At 34.9% G+C, this 18536-nt stretch overlaps 1 protein-coding gene across 1 annotated transcript in view; it reads right to left on the bottom strand.

Annotated features, from left to right (window-relative positions):
• Window positions 1-18536, bottom strand: part of LOC145680725 (SCY1-like protein 2) — a 100495-nt gene that overhangs the window by 55758 nt on the left and 26201 nt on the right. Inside the window, exons 4-6 of the mRNA XM_081751669.1 lie at window positions 13562-13706; window positions 7887-8036; window positions 4591-4806 (exon numbers count right to left, since the gene is read on the bottom strand). Of these exons, the coding sequence (XP_081607795.1) occupies window positions 4591-4806; window positions 7887-8036; window positions 13562-13706 (511 nt within the window). The remainder of the gene's footprint in view (window positions 1-4590; window positions 4807-7886; window positions 8037-13561; window positions 13707-18536) is intronic.

Genomic DNA, 18536 nt, shown 5'->3' on the forward strand with positions numbered 1-18536 from the left:
TTCATTACGAACGGCCAGCAAGAATTTTAGAGAAACTTACAGAATTCAAGAAATTGCGGTGGATTGATGGAAGCCATTCTACGAGGAACAAACAGAGGGAATACAAAATTAAGAAGACAGAGGCACAAATACAAGAAGAAGAATATAACAAACTTTCAAGTACTTACAGGGAACAGAAGATGCAGTAACAACAGAAGAAACGAAAAAATAATAATAATAATAATAAATAAAGATGCGCTAACATAATATCGCACTTCTTTATTTCAATTATAAACTGTATCTCATTCTGTTATTTAACTTCACTACCTCGGTATTTTAGTTCTTCTAGCAAAACGCAAGATCAACATTTTTTTCTCTTTCTTTTTTAGTTTCAAAAGTCATTAATCCTTGCAAGGTCGAAATACAACGCTTTCTTGTTTCTAGCATAGCTTCTTCAATACAAAATACATGATTGCTTATTACATCATTTTTTCTCTCTCCTTATACAGGATATTCATAAAATCAGGCTCTTAATAACATTATATAGTGTCCAAAAATTCACGATCTCTATTTTCTTATTTTAACGAAAATTTTCCAAATTCTAAAACCAATAATTCTCCTTTCCTTAGTTCTCATAATAATATTTTATTTGTGCCTTATCTTTTATAAGCCCCGTTATAAAACGTAAATTTAACTAATTGGCTAAATATATCTTTACCATTAGAAAGACTTAACTCACCGGCGACTACTACTAACCTTGAGACTCAACCAATACAGACTACAAATACTGGATGTGACATAAAACATAGATACCAATTTTAACCATTAATGAACTGGTATACATTTATTAATTACTTCTGCCCACTCTGAGGAAAATGATAGTGACTACTTTGATCCCGCTTAGATGGGACGGAACTATGGTGTTATTATCACTACACATATAAATATCACAACAAAGTATCATAGTGATTTTACAGTGCATTATAGTATCTATAGTGTTTTATAGTGTCTATACAGTGTATCCAAATGTCTCAATGTTGTGTTGCAAATAACTTTCATTCATAACAATTATGTATTTTTCTCAAAAATAATCTTCTCGTGTTTGTTACTGATTACAAACAATGAAGCAGACGAGAAGTCAACAAGGAAGACACCGGAGGAAGCCGAAAGGTGACGGACCTCACGAAAGGACCCGAAAAGGACAAATAAAAGGGCAACCACGGAAGGACCTGGCATCAGTCGACTAACCATCACCTGCTCTGAGGTCGCATTGGACTAGGAGTACACCTTTCGTACACCCTATGTCGCACTGGACTAGGGGTCCCATCTTCAACTGAAACCTTGTGAGGCTGCCGTGAGCTGAGGGGGTTACCCACAATCTCACTTATACACCTCGCTAGTGTTCTGGATGCTGCCATGAGCGGAAGGGGCACCCGGCAAAACATGGATATCCCTTCATCTGATTATTAAGGAAAGGCACTATTTACTATTTGTAATCAAAGACATTTGTAATTAGAACTTTGTAATAAAACTGGTGAAGGGAAAAGACTCGCTCGGACGGTCATTTAATCTCTATCTATAAAATCACTGCGATATATATATATATATATATATATATATATATATATATATATATATATATATATTCACAATCACTATACTTTCTTCTCTCGTCGCTCGAAAGTAAAACGAAGTGTATGGTATTTCAAAAAAGCGTTTTTGTCCTTTGTCAGCAGTGACGTTATCTAGGAAAAAATCTATAGTTTAGAGTGGAATCTAAACCACTGCAGTGTGTTCGATGCTCTCCCACTACAAATCGAATGTGAAACCTCGTGCACACACACACACACACACAAATACACGCTACCACTGGACTAGCAATGACGATAAATCAGAAATTGTAAATTGGCGCACATTTCATCTATATACCTGTATATTAATAAAATCTAGGGTTCAAAATAGTCATCGTTTTATTAGACTTTGATACATTTTGCTCTCCAGTTATGGTCGTTTTCATACCATTCCTTTTAAATTTTCAGCGCGCCTATCTCCGAAATGACGCATTATGCATCTATGATAATCTATATATTTTTTTCATGTTTCCTTATGAGGAATCAACTTCTTAACTTTGTCGGTGTTATTTCTGTGTACCCTATATATACCAGGGAGTACCCTATATAATTTCATTTTTGGTGTGAAACATTGATACTATGTAAAAAGTGGGAAAGCTTACCTTACTCACCTTTTACATAGTTACAATGTTATACACCTTACTTTTAAAAGAGAAACCCATTATATTGGATGACCCTCTTCCAACACCACAGGAGGTACAAGGGAGGGCGATACCATTTGGCGGATCTGGTTGCCAGAAACTCGTGCACTACATTTTCCACACCGTCAACTATTTCAAACCGTCGCCTTCGTAGGAAATGCGCGAATGAAGAACACAAGAGATAATCTGAGATCTGGGTTGTATGTGAGGTACTAAACCAATTAGAACCCTTGCAATTACTGGAGTTTAAGGGTAACTATCCATGACTCGCGGCATAGAGTGTTATTGATATCAAGTAAAACCCTCTTCATATTAATCAAAGACAGGCATTTTTGTCGCATGAGATCACGAACCTACTGAAATCGTTCAGTACCGTGAAAGTCTTTAATACACAGCACGGCTGTCTGGAACCAGTTCACAGAACACTGGACCAGCGGTAATCCACCATGACCATGAATAACATATCTTAATGCCAAATTCTCCCCTCTTTCTTTTACCCTTCAGAGAGTTGATAATGTCTCTTGGTCTGGTTATAACCATTGATACCACCGGAAGAATATCGAAAAATACCAATTTTTCAACATCTGGAAGGATCCAACACCGAAGTCTGCTCCTCATCAGGGCCATCTTAACGCAGTATCAATGGTCACTTACCCACGAGCAAAATCACATGTATTATGTATAAAATTTGGTCATAGGGGCCCGAGCACGCTGGTTTTCCCAGGGGCCCATAATGTAAAAATTGCTGACACCGACTAAATCGTCTTTCGGCCTGTTGTGATGTAAGCTCATGGGGCACAAATCGAAGCTGTCGATAGACGAACTCCAGTTGATCAAAACGACGATACATGGTGCTTTGGGGTGATTCCATCTGCTATAACTGACATGTATTTGTACGTAGGTATGTCGTTATAGTTTGTTCCAGTTTTCTCTGTTCATGGCAACTGGTCTCCAGCCCGAAATTCGTCTTCAACTTTCATATTTGCTTGACGTGTATCATACAAACAACTTTTGGGCTGTCCGAATTTCACAGTTCCTTCTTCCATAGAATTTCTTCAGCAGCTTTCACTCCTTTCTTCTAATACTTGAACAATACACGAATAGTCACTTGATCAAGCCCACGTCTAACCAACTCAATTTGACTATAATGCGGAAACAGGAGCTGAGAAGTTGTGTACATGAGGACTGACATGAGCTCTAAAACACGCTAACTCATAGTTACGTTCGGTCCTTTCACATAATAGGAAAAATATAATGCATTCCGATGGGTCCAAAACGAACTTATAACTCTAAGTGGTATACATATATTACCAGTTAGTATATCTTTCAAGCGAACAAAATTCTACTTTGGTATTTCAATTCTGTTACTCTCATTTTTAAGTTAGATTGTATTGTTGTATTACTCAGTGTCATACGGAGGTTACAAATTCGAGCCAAAAAAATAATGAAGCCAAAGTGAGAAACAATTAATAATGACGACTACTTTCAGCAATTGCAGTCTAGCACGAAATTAACGGTCTGTAAAGCACATGAATGTGCATTATTTAGTTATACACTTGGCTTTATTTTCATGTCTTACTCTATTTCAGCGTTTCCCAACCGGTGTGCCGCGGCACACTGGTGTGCCGCGAATGGGCCGCTGGTGTGCCGCGAAAAAATCGAAACAAATTATTAATTCTATACGAACCAAATTGCAAGACAGGGGAAAATGTATATTTATATTTCACATTACTATGAACCTCTACTATAAATCTACTATTTTAAATTTCATATTGTGTTACTTTTCTGTACATTTTTAATGTTGAAAAACGTATTTATCATTGTCATGACCATTATTACTTCTTTATTGTTGCAGACTATTTCGTAACTTGAAATTTTAACATATCATTCAATAAATTCAACAAAGCAAGCATGCATACAAATTACCTACATTTGTGTTTTAAAAGTATAGGAGATTTGTTTATTTGTTCGTTATTTAGTGATCTTCCCTTTTAGTTAGAGGTTAGATACAGTTTTCGAAAGAGAAAGTGGATTTTTAAAAACCCGAGTCCTATATTTCATTGCTATTGTTTTCTATTTTAAAATTAGAATGAAAAATAAGTATAATGATTTAGCACGGGGGAAAATCAGTGATCGAGCTTTCTTCTCTGTAAGAAGGAAATTAGTAATCACATTAAAATACCACGGTAATTATATATATATATATATATATATATATATATATATATATATGGGTGTGCCGCGAGAATTCAAGTTACACCTGTAGTGTGCCGCAAGTTGAAAAAGGTTAGGAAACGCTGCTCTATTTTATTACATTCTTCCTTTCAGATATTACTTACCTCACATGCATTTCTCTTGTACGTTTTCCAGTCTCCATTACTTTGATATAATGGCTTTCCTTTACTGAACAAGGAGTATATTAACATTCCGAGAGAAAACATATCACTCGCAGGAGAATGACTTAAGGTAAGAGCATACTCAGGAGCAAGATAGTCCAAGTTCGGTTGAGCATGAGGATGTAGGTCTGGTATATATTCACTGAATGGCCAAAACGGCTAGAATGAAAAAAACAAGGAAAATAATTACCAGCCAGTCAAATATGAAATTTATTAAAATTGGAGGATATCAACTGGGTAGTATCAACTTATATAATTAAACCTTTATTGACAGGTTTTTAAAATGCATCCTAAGGTTGTTTGTTTTCTCTTATGTACATATGTACATTGAGACAGTAATATTATTATTAATAGAAAGCAAATAATATTAAACTTATGAATAGATTATGTATTTACCACGATCCTCATTTAGAGATCATGGCAAATGTCCCTTAATTTTCTCATGGTAAAAAAGTTTCTCATGACAGAGAAGAAAAATTCCCAAATGGGGTTTCATGGCAGTTAATGGATTAATGAAGTTTTATTATTACATTGTTGGAGTTACATGTATAGTCATCTAGTATTCCACCATTGCTAGATCACCTGCCGAAAATTGAGAAGCTTCCTTTAGTTAGATCCCCGTCTATCCTTTTCTCTTCATACAGCCATTATCTGCTTTTATAATGTCCACAAATTGTCTTTTTTCCCTTTCTCTTTATCCCCAACCATATCTTCTATTAAGCCCTCCCCGACGGTCTAGTGGATAGTGCGCGCCTTTGGTGCACGAAGTCCCGGGTTCGATTCCTGGCGGGTAAGTCTTGAAAAATTTGAACGCACTACGTTAGTTCAGATTCCATTTTCAATTGCAGATCTATGTCCCATGATGCTGAAAAGGAACTTTGAACTTCAAATAACCAACCTTATTTTCTATCACGTTCCTCAGAATACTCCTTTAATTACCTCCAACATTAATGGTTCTTCGTTCAACTCAGCTGGCTATCTGAATTCTTATTCAACCCGTATTTCTAAAGTTTCGACTCGTTTTCATCGCATTTGCGTAGTGTTCATGTATCCCATACCGTATACACAACACTCTTCACGAAATACTTGATTAATCTTTTTCTAAACTTTTTTATTTATTTATTTATAGACATACAAATAAGGTTTAATTCTTCTTGAACATTCCTCCATGATTCTTATCCGCACTTTCTCTTTTCGTTCGCATTTCATACCTTTAGTATTTACCTAATTAAGTATACTCTGACTAAAATAAGAAATGGACATTTAAAGGAAGATGTGTTACGCTGTTGACACATCACAAGCGGTTCTTTATAACTACCCATTCATTTCAGACCCTAGCAGAATACTCATGATGTTGTAAAAGGTTTGTTCAGAGTATAATTATCTAATTCAATGTAGCTCTAACTTCTTTCAAGTAGGGATCACTTTTACTAAAATATTCAACGGACCACCCTTTTCTTGTCTACTTCAAAAACAAATTTATTATTTTTTTTTTCATATATCTCCAGACCAGTACATTTGTGTTTTAAAAATAGTATTAAATAAAATCTCTAATTTTATATTGGTATTAATAGAACAAAATACATAACTTCTTAAATAATTGAAGGCTATTAATAATCTTTTATAATACATCTACATAGTCTATTAGAATTTGTATAATGTTTATCTTATTAAAATTTAAAATCTATTATTTGGATAAATCAGTTTGAGATTCTCAACTATAGTATGCGATGCACAATTCAATTTAATGTTATTTATTCTGCTTTTTTTGGACTAATGTTCTCAAATTAAGAGAACCACAAGGCTGATCTCGAGGACTACGGAATTTTGAGAATCTGACCTGATTCTATGACATAAGGAATGCAAAGGTTCACTGTCACAGAAAACTTCCCCACAGAATTCATTCTATGAACCCCATTCATCTAGATTGTTGTTAACCACCTACCTACATCCTGTTTTAGTATTATCTCCCACCTTCTTCTTGGCCTCCCAAAGCCCCTAGAATTTTTGACTAGGACTTCACCCACCAGTCCGTATCTGCGCGCACACATTTTTTATTTACATAAACAACCATACGCAAATCTAACTCAATGAATTCATCGTCAATTAAGAGTTAAGGTTGGTTTAAAGAGACAAGTTTTGCCGATAGATATCACTACAGTCTTCGTATCTCTCTCATGTATTTTTTACCTTTCCCACGATTTTTCTTATAAATTTCAGCCTAGAAACTTCAAATTTTTAGAGAAGGAACTTATAACCTTTTGAAGGTAATAATCCGTGCCAATTTTTTATTTAGAATTTTCTTCAGTGTTGAAATGGCTTAATTGTTGAAATTGGATATCCAAATCTTTAACCATATACTGTTTCAACAATGATGGAAATTCTAAATAAAAAATCGGCACGCATTGTTGCCTTCGATAGGTTATGAAATTCCTTCTCTAAAAATTTGAAGTCTGTTGTTTGAAATTCGTAAGAGAAATCCCGAATTTTCGAGAAAGGAAAAAACACATGAGAGAGTTACGAAGACTGCAGTTACATCTATCGGCTTAACTTGTCCCTTTAAACCAACTTTAACAAATTTTTAGCTGTCAGATTAAATAATGAAAAAAAAAATGAAATCATAAAGTTTTACGTCCCACGGTTACGCCGGTTAGGCCAAAGAAGACGATGATGATGAGAGATGAGTGAAATGATGGAATGAAGAAAGTGGGAGGAAACGGAAGAACCCCGAGAAAACCCACGAGCACGGTGTTTGTCCACCACAAAGTCCACACGGCGCGAGCTGGGATCAAACCAGGGACTCCAAGCACCGGAGGTGAACGCTCTACCACTGAGCCACCGCGCCCCCCAATTAAATAATAGAATAGAGACAGATCCTCATGTTGTTCACTTCGAGTATTTCGAACGCATATTTTATGTTAAAGAGGAAAAGAAAAAGAAAGGAACAAAATACTTCGTACAACATTATATACATTCATAATGTCATACATTAAAATAATAATAATAATAATAGAACCCTTTAATGTTTACATTAATTTATTTCGAATAACGTCTGCGGTTACATTTTTCGAGTTTGCACTTCACTAGTTGATCTTAGAAAGCAATCTGTCACGCTATGGACTAAGCAAATATGCAAATACCTACTTATATCACGATATTTAATCCACAAGCATATTCATTATTTATTCAGATTACTGAGATTTAAACTGCCAAACTCTATCAATGCACAATTCACTCACCTGTTGATCTTGTGTATTTTGATTGGCTACGCAAAAGTCAAAACCAAAGATTTTCCAAGCTCCTTGTTGATTTATAACTATTGAGTCGGGACAAATATTTCGATGCAATAGTTTTACATCATTGTGCAGAAATGCTAAACCTTCACTAATCTGGAAAAGAAAAAAACAATCGTAAAAATGGATGTATTTTCAAGTTACTCAGTCAGTCACTACAGAAAGTCAATGTCGTTATTTTTTAATATGGCAAATAAAAATTTACAGACGCGAAATAATACTTTAGTGACGAACTAATCATTATACTTTTGTATTCTCCATGATTTAACTACCTATCCAATTGAAAAACCACCAGCATTACACACCTACTTTCGAGAACTTAACCTACTCTAACTAGAATGAAGGACACATTAAATGTAGACAATATTTTTTCCTGCTATTTGTCTGAAGATTTAAGCTTTATACAAGCGAAGTACACCTTAGATATGAAGAGAATAAACAAGAACAACACACACATTATATATAATGAGTCGTTCAGATGCCAAACCGATTATCTCCCTCAAACGAGACTTTTCATAGTGAACATTTTAGTAACTTAGATACTATGTATTTAAATAAGAGTGATCAGAACGTTTGTGCATTCTAGTAGCAAATTGTTAAACTATGCAGTTAATCGATTTTGCCTCTGAAAAGAGTGTATCATTTTCAAGTCAAAAATGTGTAGAACTAAAAAAACAACAAAAAATGGAGTTAATCGGTTTGACTTCTGAACGCCTCATATATATATATATATATATATATATATATATAATTTTTGAGAGACTAATAATAATTGGTAATACCAGTTAATCATATATACCAGTAATACATCGTTTTTAATTCTAAGGAAGCTAAACACAAACGATATCAGGATTATCAAAACATCTGAGGGACTCAAAAAATTCATTTCGTCAAGATTTTTACATAAAAAACACATTAGTGGAAAGATAAGTACACGAATCTTATTTCATCAGAACGACTTAAAATTAATTTTAGAAAAAGAAACCTATATACAATGGGTTCTATTTAAAAATTACACAATATCCGTACGCACATACAATTTAACATGGGCACACATCCGCAGTAATAAAGCAATAATAACAAGTTAGTTTCGTTTCACAGTGTGAAACTGCGTTAGGTTTCCAAACTATTCGAATTCAATACTCAAACTTGAAGTAGTATAACTACTGGTTCCAATAGATTAAAAAGATCAAAGATAGAACCTCTTCCTCGGATGCTGAATTCATATCAAAAAGCCATTACTTGCTATCTCTTATTGTTAAGTTGAAACCGGAAATTGTTAATCTGAACCACTTCCGGACTTAATAGAGGGTGAACGGAAAGGACAAAAGCTATTCTTGGGAAGCTGAATCGATTGCAAAAAATCCATCTCAGTAGCTCTACTGTTTTTGTTCCACGGAAATTAGTATTCAAATTGGAAGTAGTAGCAATTTTTAACCCTTCCAGTTTTGGTAGTCTTGCGAGATGTGACGGTATGTTCTCTTGAGACCCTGAATCGTTCGCAGAAGACCACTTGTCACTATCTAATACCACTTTTGTTCTATGGAAATACATGTTGATAGTTAACCTGAACCACTTCCGGTTTGAATAGAGGATTAACGGACGGGATGGAACATATTCTTGGGACGCTGAATCAATTGCAAAATACCACATCTCGATATCTCATACTGTTTTTTGCTCTCTGGAAATCAGTATTGAACCGGCAGTAGCAGAAAATTTCAACCACTTCCGGTTTTGGTAGTGTAGTGATTTGCGATGATATGCTCTCTTGAGACCCTGAATGGACTGCAGGAAACCACAATCTATTATCATTTTATGTTTTATGGCGATAAATGTTGAAACTAGAACTGGCTAATTTGAAACACTTCCGGTTTAAATAGAGCGTTAATGGAGGAGATGAAACCCATTCCCGAGACGCTGAATCGATTGCAAAATCTCGATAATTCTTACCGGTTTTGTTCCGATACCTGTCAATAGACGGATGGACGGACAAATCCGTTCTTTAAGACTTTCAACACTTATGCATAGCATAGTTTGGAAATCTAATAATATATAGAAAATAAAAGTTACAATACTTTGCGTTGTTTTATTTGATTTTTGACCCAATAGTTCCCTTTCTTTACACTAGAAGTATAATCTGGGATTAAATCTCTGAAGAAGTATCAAGATTCTATTACATACTTGCCAAACTGTCCTCTTCATTTTTTAAATATTTTCATATAATAGCCGTAAATAATACGTTTCACTTAGTGTGTAAATTAGTATAAGAATTTTTGCAGGTCAAATTTAAAACCAGAAATATCTTTAAATAAGGAAGAAGACAGTTTGACAAATGTATACGAGGAGCTGCTGAAAAATTCGTAGCCCAATGCAGAAGGAGTGGTGGAATGATGAAATTGTACAGTCCGCAGCAAAAAACTTGCAACATGAGCATGTAAATTTATTGTGAAACTACGCCTAACATCGCATTGAATCAACAAAACGTCTTAGTGGCACGAATCACGCCAGGAGAAACCTCGGCGTCCTCCCCTGGACACTTGTTTTGGACCAAAAGACTTCGTCGTTTCACAATAAACTTACATACTCATGTTGTAGGTTTTTAGCTGGGGAGTGTACAGTTCTGAAGGACAATATCTGTTATTCCACCAAGGAACGTCACGGAAGCAAAGTCATGAGAAAATCAGTGAAACACTACAGGACTCTCCTTCATCATATGCATATCATATGCATCACTATTTTCTTTCCTTATCTCTTCTCTTGAATATTTCCACAGTTTTCGTTGCTATGGATGTATGACTGACAAGCAAAGAAACAGAGAATTTTTAAAAACTGTTACTTAACAGTTTCTTTTCTTTTTTTCCTTAAGATCATTTGTCCAAACCATGAACAACTTCACATTTAAAAATAGCACTATAACTCTCAAAATGATACTGCCATGAACATTGCATGACCTCCCTCTGATATGCCAATCTACAGGATGATCCAAAAGTCCCTTTACACCCCCTATGTATTTTAAGATGAGATAAAGTTACGGATCAGAAAAACACAATGTGATAAGAAACCAAATAGTAATCTGTTTGAACACAATTTTTATAACAAAATTTATGCGCCTACTGGAGTTACTATATTTTCAAAGCTACTAGACTAGTAATACTTGTTCATACACTAGGATACTATGTAAATATACAAGTGTGTTTCTCGAACCTACAGAGTAAATAAACAGCATTTCATATAGTACTTTGCTTTCTACGTATTTGTAAACTAACTTGTAGATTTAATACGTGACTAGTGAAAACACTGTCCTATTCTCAAGTTCTTCTAAAAATTTTCAGAACATAAATTACAAGAACTTGTGAAATTCAGTTCTGTAACTTGTACCTTGTAAATATCAGACCATAGTTTCGAGAAATAGCCCCCAGGTACGTTCTGAAATTCTACGCAGCATTATGCGAGTGACAGTGGAAGATACAAGCCGAAGAGTTTCTTTCAGTTCGTTAGTTGTATGGTAACGCGTACTGGAAACCTACTGTTTGATGTTAACTCCACAATGCAATATCATACGAAAGATCGGGACTTCGGGGAAGCCAGTCTAGAGGAGCTGGTAATTGTGGAAAACAATTCCAATCCGTCTGTTACGAACAACTTCTTCAGATACGGGGTGGTGCTTCGTCTTGCTGAAACCAAACTCGATCGATAAGCCCTCTGGCTTGCACCTGAAGGACAAACCAGTCCATGGACAGGATGCGATAGGTTTCACCATTGTAATATAGGGTATCTCGTCCTGTATATGGGTGTAACGGGAATTTTGGATCACCTTGTACTCACACGGAGCCTGGAACAAGAAAATTCTACGCTCATCACTCCAACATCTTATCTGCCTCTGATTCACTGACATCTTCCCAATAAGGTCTCAGAATCAATGAAATCAATCAGCACTTCACCTACTCCTGTAATACAATCCTGTAATCCTTATCCATTCATACCGTTATTACCCCTGTGAGATCAGACGCAATTGAGAATGGAGATCTCAAGACTAATGAATACATCACATCGACAAGAGTCCCTACTGTAACAGTTCCAATCAAATCAAACGTTCTCTATCCTATTCCCTGGACGTTCAAGAATTCCATCTATGTTTCGTTAATCGTTGTTAAGATCTATTTGTCTGCACTATCCAACTGGGAATGCCTTCCCCTCGATTTTATCCGCACATATCTCAGTAGCGCAAACAGCCCGCAATTGCAAAATCTCCACTACAACTTCCTTACCCAATACGATTTCAACTTCTGTTTCCTATAGAAACTCATAAATCTTGTTTATGCCACACTGTCTACCTCATCTGCAATCACAAAGGGTTCCCAGAGTAGCCTCAAAATCATCTACCACAGGCTCTACAGCCTTCGCATTTTCCTTACGAGAATCAGCTCTTGAAACACCCACATCCTCACTCAAAAGTCATCACGAAGCCAAATGTAAAACTACTCAATATCAGTCTCTTTCCAACATCAAACCATAAACATATTAAAACATTCCTGACATTTTGATTCTCGCAACCTCATTTACATCCTTAAATACATTTACGTCCAGCATTTATGTTGCAATAACTTTGCATCAACAGTCACCGATATTTTTGAACCGCTCAGAACTCTCATCTATCTGTCGCACAGAAACAGCTCATTACAACAGTACATACAACACCTGCGTAACTATTCTCTCGGTTCTTTTCCAGGCTCTTCCTTAGAAACGGATAGTAGGATACGTCACCATCCTATACGCGGACAATTCCCTTGGTTTCAACTGCTTTTAACGACTTCACCCACTACACATTCTACGCTTCTCATATGCTTAGTGTATCATTTCAGATCTTCTTCTATTCCTTTTTCAATTTTAGTTTTGTCTTATTGCTTTTACTAATTTTACTCACTTCTTTCAATATATACATTGATATTTTGTTTCCTTTACTGATTATTTCATTTCTCCCTATACTCTTACACACTAATCTGTCCTGTGGGTTTCTTCTCCCACCAAACTCTTCGTTTTCTATGAGCTCGTACTTGGAAACGTATCATGTAATTGCATGTGATTACGACGTCGTTTCTCAAGCTTCTCAGTGTTAATTCTTCTTTCAACATTTCTTTTCTTACTATATTTTCCCTTCCCTGTCTCACAAAGCACTTTTACGAAAACTTATCCTTCTATTTTAATGTTCCACGATTATGCCATTTGCGCTAGAGACGGATGATTAAAGAAAGTGAATGATTATAAAATTACATTTGTTTGCTCTCCCAATGGGAACCATAAGCATCCAAGATACATTAGGTGGTCACTAGACCAGCAGGAAGGGCTGTAGTAACTTATGTTTTCTTTAGTTTTATGAAATAATATTTTCTGGTAAGTAAATTAAATATAACATATATATATATATATATATATATATATATATATATATATATATATATATATAACATTTAAAAGAAGAAAGGTTATATATTTACTAGACTATACATTTATTTACTATGTTATATTCGTGAAGTAAACTAGAAGATAAAAATAATATTAGAATTTGTATCGTAAACTTGTTCTCCTGCCGAAAAGAAAGAAGTGATACCCGTAATGCTTACCTGAAGCAATCCATATTTTATTTCAACTTCGAATAGATTGTAGTCTTTCAGTTGCTGAGGTGCAGGTACTGGCATATTTTCTGTACACCCAAGCACATTGGCTAAACTAGCGAACACAGGTTCCGTTGCAAATGCAAGACTCTCTCTGTAAAGGTTTAAAGTATATATATATTAAAGTACATACATTACAGAGATGCCTTTACTTTGTGCGTGCACTAAATTTAATGCAAGGTACCAATATCTTAAAATTACGATAGAACAAAGAAAAACATGGTTTATTAGTTACAGTGAATGATTACGTACTTGCAATGTATTCCGATACCAGTATGGAATATGTTTAAAAAATCAATAACTTGAATGGTAAGTGGAAACATGATTAAAAAAATGAAATGAAATCCCAGAGTAACGTCTCACGATTATACCCTTTAGGATAAGGGAGGCGGATGATTAAAGCAAGTGAATGATGATGGAAGAATTGGTGGAAAGACAATCTGGGAGGAAACACAAGTACCGTACCGGGAAAACCCACGGGCACGATGTTGTCCGCCACAAACTTATCTAGCCGGGGATCGAACCAGGAACCCCATATAATTGAGGTAAGTGTTCTACCGTATCAGTTCATACATAGTTTGCGCTTTTAGTGCAAGGGTCCATAGTTGGAAAGAAATCTTTTTAAACTGGTTCTTCCGTAAATATTCTTTACCGAGTCTTTTCAACAATTTGGGCTGTCATATAGTTTTAACTTTCTAATGTCATCTCTTCATAACCTCTGTATATGTAATACTAATTGAACTGTCATTTGTTTCTGAATAGGGTTGTAAAAGAGCTTCATTAATGAACTCAAACGTATCACATACATTATAAATTTTTTTGAGCATGTAAATTGCTGTGCTATATATGCATTACATACTTCACGAATACTTTTATATTGAACTATTAGTTCAATCATAATCAATTAACAACTCAATACCATAAATATACTTGTGTCTACTTCTAATGAAATTTTACAATTTTCATTAAACATGTCTTACCATATTTCTATCCTTGCAGCAAAAAATCCAAGTACAAGTTATATCTTATCTATGACAAGAATTAATTCAAAAATATGCACAGTGTGTTCAAAATAATCTGCTACCTACTTCTTTTTGAGATCTGTGTTATTAGCAGGTGAAATTAAATCAAAGTCGTATCTTTCTTGGATATATCTTTCACTTCTGCAACTAAACTACTTCTAAAGCGTGCGTCTCCTAAAATTTCCTGAAGTATGACATCTCTAACCCACAGAAAAGAGAAATAAATAAATAAACAAACAAACAAACAAAATTTTAACACTGTCATAATGCCTGCTCTTCTTCCAGCGTTCGTCAATTTAAGTGAAGAGCAATCGACGTCAATTATGACCCAGCTGGAGTTGGAAAAATCCGATAATATGACATTAATAGTTTGCCAGATCTACCGTCGGTAAACGTTTAGTGGAATTGCAGCTATTGCGATTAGTACAACTCATGTGGAAAAGATCGATTCTATAAATTCACAATCATATTTGGTTAAAAATTGGAAAACATTTTGCTTAGAGAATCAACATTGATGCTGTTTTCAGTGATCAAATTACAGGAAAATGGCTTAACCGCTTGAAATGAGTTTCGAGATGTAGTGGTTGCCTACCTCGAACTGGATTTTTATCATTACTTTTATTAAAATGTATATATGAAAGCGGAGGGGTCACAATTTATGTAAAAAATTCAGTATCTCAAGAGGTCGTTCAGATACGAAGATGAAATTCGGTACATCAACTCTTCATTAAAAATGAAAGAACCCACCTCCCAGCGATTTCTGAAAATTTCCGTTTCAACAGGGAGAGAGGAGAGGGACATTGCCTGTTTGTGATCACATCATGAGAAAACGGTTGAATAGCTTGAAATGAACTTTGGAACATAGTTAACACCTACCTCGTACTGGGTTTTTATCATGTTACTTTTATTGAAGGGTGTATCTTAAGGGGGATAGAGGTGGTTTCAAGTTTATACCAAAAATACAGTATCTCACGATTTTAGGATTTAGATTTCTGGGCTTTCGGAATCTATAGTCATTTAGCCCGTCTCGTATGAGGGATGACGTCCCTTGGTGAGCACACTATCCGTGGAAAGGGAAGAAAGACAGGATTGGGGAAGGAAGCGGCCTGGGACCTAAAAGTTAGGTACCATCCCGGCATCTGGCAGGTGTGAACGAGGAAAACTTCATTCAAGATAACTGGCCTGAAAAAGCTTTTTACACTTTTTCGACCGAGTGCCTCCACCGTGAATCGAACCCGGGACCGCTCGCACCGAAGGCTCTCGCGTTAGCGACTACGCTACGTGGGACCACACAGCATCTCACGAACCCGTAAAGTTAGAAAGATAAAACTGTATATAAACTCATTAAAAATAACGGGATATGTGTCCCAGCGTTTTCAAAAAATTCTTTTTTAAACGCGGAATTTTCTGTAATTTCAGTCTTTACATTGAAAGCAACGTTGTCTGTTGTGTGAATCAAACGGTTACACAGTTTGAAATGAATGCTGGAACATAGTATATACCTCAACCTAAATTTTTATCTTTTTACTTTGATTATAGGGTATATTCTATGAGTGGGAGTAGAGGGTTCCAAATTTATGTCAAAAGTATACTATCTCACGCGGGGGACACCTGTCTCAGAAATTTTAAAAATTTTAGTTGTAAGGGGGAAATGGGAGGGATTTTCTGTAATTTCTTTCCTCCCACTGAAATAGACATTCCCTGCTGTTTGTAATCGCATTTCGAGGAAACAGTGAAACTGTTTCAAAACAATTTTGGAGCATGATTACCACTTTAGTTAAGCTTTCATGATACTACTTTGCTTAAAGGGTATGTATTCTAAGGGAGAGAGTGGGGCTGAAAATTTATGCCAAAAATACAGTATCTCATGATCACATGAAGTTAGGAAGATGAAACTCGGTATATAATCTCCTATCTGTTTTAAGCGGAGGAGGTATTTCGTATAATTTCTTTCTTCATTTGGAAATCGACATTGCCTTGCGTGTGATTGCATCACGAGAAAACAGCTGACCTATTTGAAATGAATTTTGGAACGTAGTTAGTAAAAACTTCAGGCTGGGAATTCATCATATTACTTTGGTTAAAAGGTGTATCTTAAGGGAGTAGGCGGTTCAAAATTTATATCTTAGAAATTATATTATTAGACTTTGATTGAAATACGTGTCCTAATGAGGGGAAGACTTCAAAAACCTTCGTGCGAAAAATGGACATATCAGATAGTTATATGATAATATTGGCTTTATTTTCCTGTACCTTTATTATGTGAACTCACATTTATAATAATCAGGATTGGAAAAAACCAGAAAACCCGTTTTTTTTTTAAATAAATAATTTGCTCTATGTATTTATATCACATATGGACAAAAATAAGTTTGTTTCGCCTTGGTGTTATTATGCAACAACCGGGTTATGCTGGAAGAGTTTACATAAGTTTAAAGCGGAATCCAAACCGCTTCTCGGCTTACATCCGAAAGAAATTGTCCTCCATTTCAACTCAAACCGCGACTAATTGGCCACAAATGCGATACGTCTGCCGACTCACTCACGAAGAACAGTCTCCTGATAAAAATACGTTGTACTGATCTTTACATACTTGTTAATATAATTGTCAAGAGTAATTTCAGAAGATAAAAAGATAAACAGTTACACAAGTGAAACCATTATACAGAAACACATATGGACAATTTCAAAACACTGCAGAGTACAGAAGAACTAATTTAGACCAAGTTAGTTCACTACGACTTTTTATTAGTCCAAATTACGAAATACTACGATTTAATTTGGATATCAGTAAGAAAAGTGAATAAAGATACGAATTATTTGAGTCTACTTTGGCTCTGACCCAGTTACACATAAATATATACCAAAGATACTTCTGATTTCAATAAATGCCTCTCGTGGGGTTTGTATGACTCCCCCTCCCCAAAAAAGTGTGGCATTTCGATGTATTTTATCAATAGTAAACATTATTAGAACGAAACAATATTTAGATTTTTTCTGATTGCAACTGCATACCAATAATAACAAACTATAAAAAAACACAAAAGAAACATTAAAATTTAAAAAATGCATATTTTTGAATAATGAATCGGGAATGTAGATCTGAATATAATACGACTAATATACGGGAGTGAAACGTGATAACCCACAAATGTGTGTTCAAGATTTTACGAACACTTACACTTTTACGAACATTTTTCGTTTTTTGGTTTAAACCAGTCAAAAAACAGTTGGTTTAAACCAAGGTTTAAACCACCTTGGTTTAAACCAGCCAACCCTGATAATAATTAAATTTAAATATACAGATTTTATTTATAACTATCATACGAAGACAGAATATTATCACTGCCTAGAAACAGAGTCTCATAATTCAACTATCAAAATCTGAAATATACCAATTTTGACAATTTCTTTTGTAAGGCTTACTAGACATGTGATAATATTCTGTTTTTGTTTGAGGAAATTATAAAATATGTTCATTTAAAATATGTTCATTTTGATTATTAGGAATGTAGTTTTGTTTTGGTGTTACATTTTCTCTTTAAATTGTAAACGATGAAGAGTAGGTTCATGAAAATTTCCACATAACAACTATACAATAAATCAGCTTTATTATTAAGTTCATAATGTGCCAGATATTCTCCTTATTACAGTATATCACATAATTTACATATAAATATATCTGACTAAAAAATTATCATACAACACTAAACAAGGCACTCTATAAGCGTTTCATATGATCCCTTTTGATCGATTAAATGTGTACGTGCAACCAACAAATTGCGTAGTTTGTATGATTTCAAACAATTAAGATAAAAGATAAGCTTGTTTATAGAAATAACTTTTGATGTTGGCGCCAATATGGGCCTATACTCATGGCTAAATACGTCGAGAACATAATT

Source organism: Thermobia domestica, chromosome 3, assembly GCF_964235325.1.
Source record: "Thermobia domestica chromosome 3, izTheDome1.hap1.1, whole genome shotgun sequence".
NCBI classification, from domain to species: domain Eukaryota; kingdom Metazoa; phylum Arthropoda; class Insecta; order Zygentoma; family Lepismatidae; genus Thermobia; species Thermobia domestica.